The following is a 14,340-nucleotide window of genomic DNA, read 5'->3' as shown; positions in this document are numbered from 1 at the left end:
ATTTTAACTTAATATCTAGCTTACTATTTATAATGTAGTATGTGCCACTCCAATTTGCACGTGAACACCTAGCTAGATTTCAGAATGACATGCCAGTGAGAATGCGGTTGGGTGAGACCGAATGGAATGCAATTTTGAAATTTGTATGGGACGAAAGCAATAATCTTAGCCATTGTCACATAAAGGATGGTTTGAATAGTACCATTCGTCCCCAAGACATCAAACAAGAGATGATTGTAGAATATTATGACCACCAAAGCACCCCGTGTTTCCAAATGTATTACCATAATTAAATTATGTAAATTATTTAGTAAATTAGTGTTGTTTTGTAGCTAATTAGCCAAAACAAATATGTGACCTATATGTGAGCTAAATTTTGTGTACTTAATTATAATTAGATGTAGATGTAGCTACATTGTGTTGTCTCATAAGGTTTTTAGGTTTTTATTTAAAATGTGTACTATAATAAATTTCTTATGGCCATTGGAATTATTTATTTGTAAAAGCCAAGTGTCCAAGTGTCAGTTGAGATGAACAAGAATTATGGACAAGTGTCCTTAGACCTTGAGGTTATTTATTTTATTTTTATATTTTTATATTTTTAATTTTTTTTAATTTTTATTTTAAAACGAAGAACATGTTGTAAGTATAAATTGAAACATTGACCTGAGCAACAACCGTGCTCCAATTCTCTTTTTATTTACCCTCTCAGTCGAAACATTTACACTCTCCTTTCAATGGCTCGACAACAATTCGACCCCAAAAACCCTGTTTACCCACCTGGTTGTTTCGAAGTAACCTCACCTCCAAACAAAGTTATCTTTCGTGATCCCAACAACATTGGTGTTCCTGAATTGAACTTCAACAATTACATGTTCTTTGGCCCTACGGGTAAAGGTGGCACACTCCAATTGCTGAGTGATCAATGCATCAGAGACATCATTCGAAGTCCAGAAAGCCCGTGGGAATCGGAATTGGATGGAAAGCAGATGATTGTTCCATCAGGTATCCCTGCTCCCGCACATTTACCAAATTTAGTTGACATTGTTGGTAGAATTAACATTGTTGATGTTTTTAAAAAACTAAACAAAGGTGATAGTGTAGATGTGTCTTATGATACTAGCCTCATTAGTGAGGTCATTCCTTGTTTCCTTGAGAGTCTTATTAACCCTACCCCGGACATAGATGTAGCAGGTCCGGTGTACCCCCTAACTGCTAAGAAGGTAGAAACATCTTTGGCTTGCTACAGTGATGGTTTCCAAGTGTACTATCTTCATGCCAAATTGAGTGAAATAGTGATTACTACGTGTGTTGGTAGGATTAAGATTGACCCTTTTCTTAGGTTCATGGATGTTGCACTTGATTGTAGCTTCAAAAAAGGTAGTCCATCATTTGACTTAGGCTCGAGCATTGTTGTATGGAATGCACATGGTGTTACCCGTCCTTCATTTAAGGGGAATCTTATTGATGTTGTTGCTGTACACAACCCAATCATTTACATTAAAACAGAACTTAGAGTTGGTAGGAAGAACTTTGAAGAGGTTGTTAAGGTTCTAGGTAACGAGGTTGACTGGTCCCTTGACGAGAGTATTGGGATATGTGGTGGCGTGGCTGTGATTTGGAATGAAAGAAAGGTTTCTTCGGGAGAGTTTGTTGTTGCTGTAATAGGGGATTGCCCTTCGAGGGTCCTAGGTGTTCTTATGGTAAGTATACTCTATAATTTTCCCTTTTTTTACTCTGTAATATAAATTGTTATCTAAATGTTGCCTAGTACTAATTATTTTGTGTGATCTATAATGATGTAGCCTGCTGCTGCTGGTTCTTCATCCGCCGCTGCTGGCGAGGGAAGTGGTTCTTCGGCTACCACTGCTGGCGAGGGAAGTGGTTCTTCAGCTCCCGCTGCTGATGCCTAGGATCTGTTGCTGTTGGGGGAGGTGTTATTTCAAAAGAAGTGTTGATGCTACTTATTGTCTTAATTATTATCGTTTTTAGTTTATGTAATTCGTATGTAGACGGTTTGTATTAATTAAGACTTATGTGACTCGAGTAATTTGTTTAATGTATGAATTAAGGCAATGTAATTGCCATTGTGTGTTATGCATTACTATAATAGTATTAGTTGAATGAATTTTAGTATAATAGCATAATGGGAATGGGAATAGGACTGTATAATTGGTGGAATTAACAAATCAAAAAATTAGAATACAAAAATTAAGATTTATATTAATTTTGAAGGGTCAAAATATGAACTTGTTAAAAAAAAAAATTTGGTAGACTCTTTTTTTTAGACAAAATGACCAATCCTTGTCATTAAATTTTTGTTTGTCAATATTTTAAGATTAATATAAAAAAAATTTCATGCTAAATAAACTCAAAAAGATCACACTAAATTATGTCAGATTTTAGCCAATCAATGGTATTTGTCAATAATTTCATATTTAATCAATATTATTTGTCAAAATCTATTTTCTTTTTTTCTTTGACATAGAATGATTCTGGTCAAAATTACCTATAATTTGAGCAGTCCAAATATGTAACAGGCTAGTCCAAATATGTAACAGCAGCCCAAATTTGGTCAAAATTACCTATAATTTGGTGCACCCCAAAAATGTAACCCCAACCAAAATATGTAACAATACTCTATAATTTAGTCATTGAATGGATACATAGTAGCCCAATAATTGTTATTCTAACAACAAATACAACAAATAAACATAGTATTCTATCAAACAAGATAAAAAATGCCTTCAACTTATCGAATACAGGGAAGAACTTATTTAGCTAGTACAAGAAATTTACATGGGAGCTGTTTGAACCATTCCTCATAAATAGCAGCAATGAATTCTTTTGAAGCTCCTCCCTAAAAAAAACACATTCATTCATAATGCATTCCAATATCATCCTCCTTTATGAAGACACATGACACGATTAACAGACTTACAAGGCTCTTTATAACATGAAGGGACAGTGATGGATAGTCAGCTTGCAAGACACATAACTCAGTAGGCTCTCCATTTTTTGTTAGCGTTCCTGATTTTGCAACAAGCCAAGTACAACTTCTTCCAACATCTCCATCATGCAACTGTTCCATAAGTTTCAATCAGATTTGTCCAAATCAACCAATTTTCTGACCAAATTGAGACAAAACAAACCAAAACTAACCTGTGCAACAATTGCCAAATACTGACTATATGGAGATTGGAAAAAGGTGTTTAGGCTATGTAATAGCAGTTGAAATCCATTACCACCACCACAGAACAACTCTTCAGTCTGCATAAACAGCAGAATGAGTAAGTACTCTTCAAACAAATAGAATATCATCTAAAAATTAATGGTAAGGACAACAACAAACCTGAGCACTGAGAGGCATTCTCACAAGAGTACAACCTTCACGTATTCCCATACATACATTATGAAACTGTTTACAAAACCATAAGCGTTGTGACATGTAAAAAAAAGGTATTATGACAATTGAGTTTGCTTTAACATTACCCATGTAACAAGTCGAGTTAATAGACACACCAAATCTAAAGATATGGTCCTTCAATTGAGATCAGAGGGAGAGCAAAATCAGTTAAAACAAACAACACAATAAAAAAACATGTACATAATAATTAGCATGGTTACCAACCAATTCAATGAATAGACATCACGAGCAGAAATAACATGACAGAGGTGAGGTTCTTCAGCACATGGCACATGAGTATTGGAGTTGCTTGATTCAGAGGCCACAAGGCCTGCTTCAGAGGACGATCGAGAACGATGTTTTTTCCGTTTTACTTGATTTGGAATTGAGTTCTTTGGATCACCACGCTTCCTTCGCCTCGTGTTATAGTCATATCCATGATGTTGAACAAACTCATGAACAAAACCCTAACATGAATTTAAACAATATACAACTCCATTATAATACATTATAATAAACAGAATAAAGGTAGAACAATATAAGAACATTATAATAAACATTAATATACCTCAGCCATAGACAAAGGGCCATTACTATCCCTAGCATCCTTGGGATGGTTCTCGCCATATGTTACATCTAAACTCTACAATAATTAACACACATAATCACAATTAACACACATAATCACAATTAAATATTGTTACCACAACCATAGTAATATTTTCACTGAAACTGTACACTAACCCCTAACTTTCCATAGTCACCTCCGCTTGCAAACCGATCACGCTTAATTGCAACACCAATATTATTCATGTTCCACACCTTAACTCTAGGAAATTCACCCCATTGCAGAGGAAACTGGTTTAACTTGTCAAGATAAAATACCTATCACAACCATCAAATGAAATATCAATAAAAATTGCATCATAACAAAACAAAAAATAAATTGGCTTGTTTTGAAATTTTAATTACATACCACAACAAATATTGTACAACCACCACATTCGTCGGCTACACCAGTGGAGTAAAAAACGCCATGCAAAACTGGCAACACTCTCCATCAACTTATTCAACACCAACTCACACTAATTGTAACAGGAAGCATTCATTGCACAGGTAAGAGCAGGAAACAGATCACAGGCCAACCTTGGAGACTGTGTTGGACATAACACCATTTCGAGTGACAACAACAAGAATATTGTCTTAAATTTCTCCTCCTCATTTTCCTCCCATTTTTCCTCCAACCGTTCCATAATCTTGGAATTCACAGGAATGCCTATAGATGTATAAACTCTTCCGGCAAGCATCTTTGACCTAGCCTTAGATGGTTGACCATATTTGTCCTGGATGTTAATAACCTTATCATGCAACATAGGTGACATAGTTTTACTAGTGGGGATAGTTAAGCCCCCATTAGGAATGCCTAATACCCAATGCAGTTGGTTAGCAGATAGCCTAAATTGTTTGCCATCTGGATCAATAAGCACCTTATTCACAGGACCAATCCGAGTCATTATCCAATACCCTAACTGTCGAGGCAAGTGTATGTCAGTTGGAATAGTTAATAACCCACCTAACCCCATTTCATTAACCCAACGAGTTCTTCTCTCATCGAATGTGTGGCATATTCGAGAAAAGGTCTCAATACGGCAGTTCATATTTGGAGGCTGAAATGGGAGAGAACACAAAATTATAACAAACACACTCATTTATACAAACGCAGATTATCTTCAAAATAGCATAAAACTCATCAATAAAGTCACACATACCCTTCCAAACAATTCCCCTTGCTTCTTGATTACCTCACCCTTTCTCTTAATTCGACCGCCTACGTTAATAAGATCATCCTTCACAAAAACAACATTATTAACAAAACTAATTCAATATTTCAATACAATACATCCCTCCTTATAAATCCTTACCAAAAAAGTTCAGTTGGTATTACTTTCCCCCACGTATCTGCTAATCCATTTTTGCCCTATTAACATTATAATTGGCCAATTATGTACAAAGTTCCTACATAGTTCTGCTAAATTGATCGAAGTCTATACAACAGAAATTTATTTCTAATTTACCATTGATGACATGCCTCTTCCATGTTTGACAGAGCACATTATCTCCTATAATTCAGAATAAACTTAATGGAATCCATATTTGACATAGCACATTATCAATCAACGTGCAGCATAGAATAAAGAGAACAATTTAAACATAAAAAATATAATTGTTTATTAGCTAAGGGAAAAATTGAATACAAATCAGTTCAATATGGAATTAAAAGCTCAAAATTGAATACAAAACAGTCCAGTATGTAATAAAATCACATAATAGCAGAACACATACTTACAATGATACAAATTGAATAATCAATTGCTCCATCAATTCAGATCATCCACCCAGCCGACGATACTCAGATCATCCACTCAAATCAGCTTAGCCGACTATACTCAGATCATCCACTCAGCCGACGATACTTAAAACATCCACTCAAGTCCAGGCTCACCCGACTATACTCAGATCTTCCAACTGACGATACTCAGATCATCCACTCAAGTCAGCTCAGCTCATATCATCAGCTCAAATTATCCATTCAACTCAGCTCAGATCATCCACTCAAGTTGACGCAATTCGTCCATTCGAGCTCGAGCTCAGAATTTTGCCTTCTCTCTCTCCTAAGGCTTGGCTGGTTTAACAGTCGTTAGTGAGTGTGCTTGACCATTAGTCAAACTTTAAACGCCAATCTCCTCTATTATTGCCGTGAACGTTTGAAATTACAAGTTCAGCCATGCACTTTATTTTTCATGACAATTTTACCCCTGTGAGAAACATTATTTGTTTCTCTTGGAGCTAAACTTGTATTTGCCGATATATTACAGACTGTTACATTATTGGAGTAACAAAGAAATGTATAATTAGGAAAATATGTGATAGCTCAACCTCTAAATTTTCATGCAACTGTTTAGTGTATTAAATATCTAGAGGTTTTTATGAATACTTGAGAACTCATTTTTATACGCGGATAAACAAAATAATGAATTCATCTTAAATATTGGATGTACATACTCCACAGTGAGTGGGACATTGTATGATATGATGAAAGGGATTTAGATCATGCTAGTAGTCTTATATTCCGAAATCTACATATGATGTGAGATTTTTTTTTATTTATTTTTTTTTTTACAACAGTGGATTACAGAGTATAAGAAGCAACACGGAAATTAAAGTAGTTACTTAAGTGAGAAAAAGACATACGAAGCACCCTACATTGGTTGGCCAGTTGGTGAGCTTGTCTTACCTCGTATCGAATTACCTTTAAGATAACAAATTTCTTGAAGGATGTACCAATGTTTCGAATCTCCTTTAACGTCCAATGTGTTTCCATATTAGTCAGCTTCCCATTTGCTAAGGATTTTACTAAAGTTGTGGAATCTATGTAAATAGAAATCGGGTGAAGACCACAAGTTGAGCTCCATTTCAAGGCTGAGAGGCAAACAATGGCTTCCGCATGAAAGGCTGATGTTGCTAATCCAGAATTCCCCCCTACCCCTATTTCAACCTGGTCGACGGAGGAGAAATTCCACCCCGTGCCATAGGCTCCAAAATGCTTGTGCTAAGAGCCATCCACTCTGACTACGGGTATTGTTTGGTTGCCCCTATAAGACTAGCAAAGGAACTCCTTACCCATCGAGATCTTTAGGAACCCAGGTGGCAGTGGAGGATCCATGTCATAAACCCTTAAGGTCCCAAGCCTACGAACATCTGGCTTCAGGTAATTCTTAAGAAAATCAAGCGCCAGGGTGAGGATATTTAATAAAGGATCTAAGGTAGCCATTATCACCTTCAAAGACCCTCTTGTTTCGTGTCATCCAAAGGGACCAAAGAGTTGCAACAAGTTTTTGAGTTCGACTGCTACAAACTCTATCCTGACTGTAAAACAGCAGGATATAAGATTGAATACATTCCTATAACAAAATAGATCCATTTGGTATTTTATAATTCGGAATGCCACAGTTATCCTAAGCATACCGGGCCATAGAACAATCCAGAAACAGATGACTAACATCCTCTAAATGGTTACCATAATATCCACATATTCCATCCGCATGCATCCCTTTAATCAGAAGGTTCCCATTCACTTGTATACGATTAGTTGCCAGCTTCCACAAAAAGATGCGCCATTTGGGAGGGATATTAAGGCGCCAGATGATAATTAAAAAATCAAAAGTTTCCTTCCTATGCGATGGCTCAAAGCTCTCGTTTAGACCCACAACAAAGGCATGGCCAGACTTGACGGTATACTTTCCTGAGGGGTGGTGGTGCCTATTTTGGGTAATTTTACCCATGCCACGTGGTCTAATCAGGCCTCGACACGTGTCACACCCTGGTTGGTCCGTATTGGACCAATCTCCATTCAACACGTGTCCTTCCTAGAACTTGGGAGAAAAAGACGGCCTTTAATGGCCCAAATCCCGAGAAAGCCGTAATTCAGCGCAGCCTAGAATGATTAGAAGGGCACATTTCCCAATGACACTATAAATAGGGAGATTTACCCCATTTTTGGGGCATCTGCAATTAGTAGAGCATACCCTACATTCTCTTACATCAGAGAATCAACTGATCTCGGAATCCGATAAGATCTCACCTCTTTTTCCGCACTTTCTCCCGCTTATATTCAAATACTAACTTGATCGTTGGAGGCGGAGCTTTAACAATCGAAGTCTCCGTGGTTTTGCAGGTACAGGCCGCACGCAACCAGTCTCTGAGCTGTAACTCTCCCGAGGGACAAAAAACACCCAAAACATTTGGCGTCGTCTGTGGGGAGAGTACCTCAAGAATGGTTCAAGAGTCTGTACCACCTCTTGACCACCCGGCGAATCAGCCGGAGGTCTTACCATGAGGATGACGATCTTCAGGTCAAACCTACATAGCCAAGGATGGCTCTCTGATTACTAAGCGCATCCGTCCTAGAGACACTCTAGAACGGAGAGCAAGCCAGGCAGGTACAAGTAGACCCCCTGGTCAGCCGGAAGGGGAAACCCATACGGCAGGTGAATCCGCCCCAGTCACCCGGGATTAACTCATGAAATTCATGACTAGTTTCAAGGGTGAAATCAAGGATATGATCACCAAGAGCAAGGCTGGCCCAAGAAAGGGTCAGTCGGCAAAGAAAACTCCTCCTGAAAGGAGAAAGCCAGTCAAGGACAGACAACCAACTCCGCATCCCAAGGACAAGGCAGCCGGGATCCTTGACTGGTCCAAGATTCTTTTGCCCCGGAAGAATACAAGAAACCCCCGCCGGGGTGAACAGCCGATGGGAAACAAAAAATCTATTCCTGATACCCGGGAAATCATCACCTGCAGGAAAAATCAACAGCTGTCTAAGTCAGCCTCTACTTTAAGCTTTTCAAACAGCTTCAAGAATACATCCTCAGGGAATACTCAATCCTTACATGAGAGCCATACAGGTAGTAATACCGTCCATGCTGGCCCTCAGATGATCGAAAATGCACCGTATGTACTCCATATGGTCTACGGTCCGCATTCCCCTCATTTCATGCAGTCGACCCTCTTTGGGGGTCAGGCGGCATATAACATCCAACCTTTGGACTAGTAGCTCCGACTGCTCAAACTTGGTGAACAAACTTCTACGTTCACCAAGGAGATAACCGAATCCGCACAGCTGGCCAAGGTTAAGAAGGTGTTGGTGGGTGCTTATGATGGTACCACCAAACCGAAGGACCACCTCATGGCCTACTCTAACCTCATGCACATGCAGGGGCTGGAGGATTCTATGTGGTGCTGATGCTTCCCAACTACATTGAAGGGCATTGCCCAACAATGGTTTGGCAACCTGCCAGCCGGGTGCATCAATAGCTTCAGGAAGCTTGTCTTCCTGTTTGCCTCAAACTTCTCGATGAACATCCCTGCCAAAAAGACAAGTCTCGACTTGAGCATCATCCGGCAGGGAGATAGAAAAGGGCTCCGCTCCTATGTCAAGCCGTTCAACCTAGTGAGAATTCAAATCCAGGGGTTGCCTAATGAGGTAGCCTATATAGAATTCTTCAAGGGTCTGAAAGACGGGTCGACCTTTAAGTTTGATCTTGTCCGTAAGAGGGTTTTCATCTTTCAAGAGGCGTTGATAGAGGCGGAGAGCTTTATTCAAGCTACCGACCTTTGCTTGTTTAGCCATCAGTCAAACTCAAAGAAGTCCGATAAGCAAAAGGAGAGTTGGTTTGCTCAGACGGCTCAGAAAGCTGAAGAGAGCAAAAAGAGAAAAGAAGTTTAAGCGGTTGAGGAACCTGATCATCGTTCAAGAAGAAGAAGAAAGAATTCAAACTGTATATCTTGCAGTATGAATTCAATAAAGACTGTTACACCATCTTTACAGAGGTGAGAAACCGGGTGACCATTGAGAAGCCGAATCCTATGAAGAGTTCCGTTAAATTGCTGAATAGGAATAAATTCTGCCACTTCCATCATGAGGTGGGCCATAACACCAACGACTGCTATAGTCTCAAGCAGACGTTGGACCGTTTGGCTGACAAGGGCTTTCTGAAGTCCTATGTCTTGAAGTCAAAGGCGACTTCTAAGACGAATCAGGGACAATCGTCAAAAACTGTCCAGCCTGCTAGTAGTTCGGATACTGACAAGGATCCCGTCTACACCATAGCAGGCGGATTTGCAAGGGGTGGCCCGACCATCCGAGGCACCAAGGATCATTTGAAGAGGATGATCCACTCAGTTGATGATGTACAGGCATCCTCAAGTGGAACATTCCATACGTCCTCATCACTGAGAAAGATCGGGGCAAAGTTCGCCGACCGCACGACGATCCTGTCGTCATTGAGTGCAACGTCGCCAACCAGCTGGTTGGCCGGATCCTCATAGACACCGGTAGCTCCTCTGATCTCATCAGCTACATGTGTCTGTCCCGGCTTACTTACAAGCGGGACGGTCTGCGCGACGTCTCCCACCCATTAGTTGACTTTGGGGGAGGAGTCGCGCACCCAGTCAGACAAATTGACATTCCCATCCGGTTGGGGGAGAAGGGACAAGGATGGCACATGGTTGTTTGGTTCCTGGTGGTTAAAGAGCTGACCGCCTACAACATCATTCTTGGTCGACCCACTCTGAACGAGTGCAAGGCCGTCATCATCCTAGCTCTCATGCTTCTCAAGTATGAAATGGATGATGGCACTGTTGGCTCCCTCAACAGGGATCAGAAAACGACAAGAGAGTGCTATCTCTCAGACGTCAAGCCGACTGCTTTTTCAACCGGTCAACTGAAGGAGCCAATAGACCTTGACAATGTCAAGGATCCTGATTCACCCCCTCCAGCAGCCGCAAAGAAAAGAAAAACTGAAAAGCTGGTGGAGGTGAAGAATGAGAAGAAATAGCAATCACTGACTAGGGAGCGGTCAGATGATCTCCGTCCCCAATTGGCTGGTGAGCACATTGATATCCCTCTAGACGATAGCCGTCTAGAGCAGACGATTAAGGTGGGGAAGGTTGCCTTTGAAAGGCTTGGTGTAGACTTGCACCATCTGCTAAAAGACTTCAAAGACATCTTTGCCTTTGAAGTGAAGGAGATGCCAGGCGACATCTGCCAAAGTAAAAAAGCTGCTGGACGCTGGGTTCATTCGGTCATGTAACTTCCCCGGCTAGGTTGCGAATGTGTGCTTATAAAGAAGCCAAATGGTACCTGGCGTATGTGTGTTTATTACACATACCTCAACAAGGCATGTCCAAAGGACGGTTATCCGCTCCCAAAGATCGACAATCTGGTTGACTCTACAGACGGGCATGCCTTGATGAGTTTTATGGATGCCTACTCCGGCTTCCATCAGATACCCCCGTGGAATGAAGATCAAGAGAAGACGGCCTTTGTCACATCAGGGGCTATTCTGCTATACGGTGATGCCGTTTGGCTTGAAGAATGCGCCGGCTACTTTACAACAGATGATTAATACAGTCTTCGTTAATCAGATTGGGAGGAATTTAAAGGCGTATATTGATGACATGATGGTCAAATCCAAGCTACAGACGGATCACCTTGCTGATCTCCGAGAAACCTTTACCACACTCATGCGGCATAAGGTCATGTTAAATCCTTAAAAGTGTGTTTTCTGTTTTGAGTCTGGGAAGTTTCTCAGATTCCTGATTAATCAAAGGCGGATAAAGGCTAACCTCGAGAAGATACAGGCGATGATTGACATGAAATCACCCCGCACTATCAAGAAAACTCAGAGGCTTACCGATTGCCTGGCTGCGCTGGGGAGATTCCTCAACCGGTCAGGTGACAAATGCCTTTACTTCTTCCAGGCAATCAGGAAGAAGACTAGATTTGAATGGGGAGATGATGCTAAGGCGTCCTTTCAAAAATTGAAAGAACATTTTCACTCTATGCCAAGGCTTGTTAGCCCTCTGCCAAAGGAGACGCTCTTCATATACCTAGCCGTCTCAGATCATGCGCTAATGACCAGCGTCTGCCGCTAACCTGTTTTATTCTCGTCGAAACTCTAATTTGTTTTTTCTATCCGTCCGGCTGATTTTCTCTATAAAAAGCCTCCTAAAATCTCCGTTTTGAATCATCAACTCTCTAGTTTTCTAATTTTCTTCTCTCTCTAAGCTAAAGCTTATTCTCTGTCTTTTCTAAACCAACCCTTTTACAAACATAATTCCTCATACATTAGCACTAGACACACCTATCATAATTTGAAGTTGCCTTCGCCCTAGACGTGAAAGGTTTGATTTCTGAGGGTTTGGTCCCAAATCTCTTTCAATTATTTAATTTAATTGTTTGTTTTATTATTTTCTTTGAAGTTACTAACGCGTGTATTTTGTTATTAGAAAGAGGTACGAGGCATCCAAGTAAGTACTTTAATTAATTTATTGTTACCATGATATAGAAATCATGTCTAGGGTTCCTATTATGATTCCTAGTGTCATGTTAGGGCGTTTTGATCTTCCTAGTATTATGTTTAGGGAAAAGGTTATAATATCAAATATGACAATTGTGATTCCTGCGATGCTTCCTATTTTCTTCCTAATATTCATAATAGTATCATGTTAGGGCTAAAGCTTTGATCTTTGATACTTAGTGACATGCTAAGGTTTGTTATTAATCTTGTTAGTATCATGCCTCGGATCTTGCTATTATTATGCTTTAACATGATTATGATTTATGATTATAATTTTATAATTATGATTATTAGTATGTTGCTTGATTTTATTTATTGTTATTGCTTGATCACACCTTTTATGCATGTTTAAAGGGAATTTGTACTTGTAATCATGCTTAATAAGATAATTAATAATCTTGGTTAGGGTTAATTTGATTATAATTCAAGTGATCGCCAATAATAATTTATTTGTGCATTAATATTTAACCAACATAGATAAACAGGTTTAGGGTTAATCCCATTGATTGCATGTTAGTCAGAAAGCGCATATGAATACGATCAGAATAAAGTACAGGCGTATTATTAGAGTAGGTTCAATCTCTTTTAGGTTAGATTTGTACCTTCATCCCCGAACTACTAGTCATGGTTCCATACCTATTGGAGTTGACGATCTCATGGATCGTTAAGGGGTGTAACCTTCACCCTGTGAACGGTTTACAAGTTCCTAAAACTTGTTGGCGACTCTTTTGCTCTATCTTCTTTCCCTTTGGACGCCACCGTACTTTAGTGTATGATCACAGTGGGGTTCAAGTTAGGGGTAATGCTTGAAATATTCCCTACAAGGCTAGTGTTTAGGCTAGAGCATAGAAGAGAGAAAAAGAGAGTTAATTGATGCCTCGTACATCAGAAATGAGGGGGTATTTATAGGGAAAATGAGTAGAGAGAACACACGAAACCCTAAAAAGATAAAAACCCTAAAAAATAACACCGCGACACGGAAGAGCACACCGTGACACGGTGTTAGGCACTGTCATACGGGGGAAAATCCCGTGACACGGGAAAAAACTGAGTGATGCGAGAAATAATTAGGTTACGGGAGGTAAAACGCGTGAAGGGTTTTCCGGAAAGGACACGGAGTTGCCCCGTGTCACAGCACTGGCACCGTGTCACGGGAATGCACATTGTGGCGCGACATTGAGCCCCGTGACGCGGTGCATTTTACCATGACGCGGCAAACTCTGCGTCCATTTTTCCGTCTAAATACATTTTTGCCCTAATTTCGTTTAGCCTTTTTAAGTGTCAATTGATAATTTCGGGCCATTTCTAATTTATTATTTATTAATTGGGCTAAAATAATAAATAAAATAAATAAATAAAAAGGTTTGGGCTAAAATTAAATATAAACTATGCTTTGACTAAACATTAAGACTGATCCAAGGACTATTTAAAAACTGAATTTAATTAAATACGATTTTTTAATCACTCTTGGGATTAAATACTGAACCTGACCAATAATGGCAGTGAAAGATTGTTCACCATCGGGTTTGGTTTCAGGGAGACATTTTTTGGTGTCTACAAGTTGCATGCGGGATACTGCGCCTCTCACTCAGGCAGTAGATCCCTAGCCGTCAGAGTCAAGTGACATTATTTCTGGCCCACTCTAGATTCAGATGCCATGGAATTTGTTAAAAAAAATGTTACAAGTGTCAAAGATTTGTCAAGCTTATCCATCGCCCGGCTACTGATCTGACGACGATCCACAGCCTAGTCCCGTTTGCTAAATGGGGCATGGACATTCTAGGTCCGTATACGCCTACACCAGGCGGAAAACACTATATTCTTGTGGCTTTGGACTATTTCACCAAGTGGGTGGAAGTAGAGGCGGTCAAAGGCGTCAAGACAAAAGATGTCATCTCCTTCATATGGAAGAACATTATCACCCGGTTCGGGGTACCTCTGTCTATGGTTCTTGATAATGGACCTCAATTTGAGACGCCTTAGCTCAAAACTTGGTTGGGAGATCAAGGGATC

At 39.9% G+C, this 14,340-nt stretch overlaps 2 protein-coding genes across 4 annotated transcripts; one reads left to right on the top strand and one right to left on the bottom strand.

Moving 5' to 3' along the window:
- The first annotated feature begins 499 nt into the window (after nucleotides 1–499).
- Nucleotides 500–2,154, top strand: LOC110740264. The gene is made up of 2 exons (XM_021920746.1): nucleotides 500–1,703; nucleotides 1,806–2,154. The coding sequence occupies exons 1-2, from the start codon at nucleotides 738–740 to the stop codon at nucleotides 1,911–1,913; spliced, it is 1,074 nt and encodes a 357-aa protein (XP_021776438.1). The 5' UTR covers nucleotides 500–737; the 3' UTR covers nucleotides 1,914–2,154.
- Nucleotides 2,155–2,625: 471 nt separating this feature from the next.
- On the bottom strand, nucleotides 2,626–6,117 carry LOC110740324. 3 transcript variants are annotated; one of them, XM_021920810.1, is made up of 11 exons: nucleotides 5,750–6,117; nucleotides 5,176–5,253; nucleotides 4,383–5,073; nucleotides 4,151–4,291; nucleotides 3,975–4,049; nucleotides 3,632–3,873; nucleotides 3,493–3,541; nucleotides 3,353–3,418; nucleotides 3,163–3,270; nucleotides 2,942–3,082; nucleotides 2,626–2,860 (listed from the first exon to the last, which is right to left on the bottom strand). In XM_021920810.1, exons 4-11 carry the CDS (start codon nucleotides 4,217–4,219, stop codon nucleotides 2,774–2,776), a joined length of 837 nt encoding a protein of 278 aa, XP_021776502.1. In that variant the 5' UTR covers nucleotides 4,220–4,291; nucleotides 4,383–5,073; nucleotides 5,176–5,253; nucleotides 5,750–6,117; the 3' UTR covers nucleotides 2,626–2,773. The 3 variants fall into 3 exon arrangements, with proteins under 3 accessions (XP_021776502.1, XP_021776501.1, XP_021776503.1); XM_021920809.1 differs by having other exon boundaries at nucleotides 5,754–6,117; XM_021920811.1 differs by lacking the exon at nucleotides 5,176–5,253 and having other exon boundaries at nucleotides 5,754–6,117.
- Between the last annotated feature and the right edge of the window lie 8,223 nt (nucleotides 6,118–14,340).

Source organism: Chenopodium quinoa, unplaced genomic scaffold (genome assembly GCF_001683475.1).
Source record: "Chenopodium quinoa cultivar QQ74 unplaced genomic scaffold, ASM168347v1, whole genome shotgun sequence".
Lineage (NCBI taxonomy): Eukaryota > Viridiplantae > Streptophyta > Magnoliopsida > Caryophyllales > Amaranthaceae > Chenopodium > Chenopodium quinoa.
This window is presented reverse-complemented; position numbering and strand designations above follow the sequence as displayed.

Excerpts from the sequence above, each read along its gene's own strand:
- LOC110740324 (XM_021920810.1), bottom strand. The coding sequence starts at position 4,219 with ATGAATAATATTGGTGTTGCAATTAAGCGTGATCGGTTTGCAAGCGGA. Across the intron at positions 4,050-4,150 it reads GTGACTATGGAAAGTTAGGG|AGTTTAGATGTAACATATGG; the intron begins GTTAGTGTACAG and ends TAATTATTGTAG. Across the intron at positions 3,271-3,352 it reads GAATGCCTCTCAGTGCTCAG|ACTGAAGAGTTGTTCTGTGG; the intron begins GTTTGTTGTTGT and ends CTGTTTATGCAG.
- LOC110740264 (XM_021920746.1), top strand. The coding sequence starts at position 738 with ATGGCTCGACAACAATTCGACCCCAAAAACCCTGTTTACCCACCTGGT. Across the intron at positions 1,704-1,805 it reads GGGTCCTAGGTGTTCTTATG|CCTGCTGCTGCTGGTTCTTC; the intron begins GTAAGTATACTC and ends ATAATGATGTAG.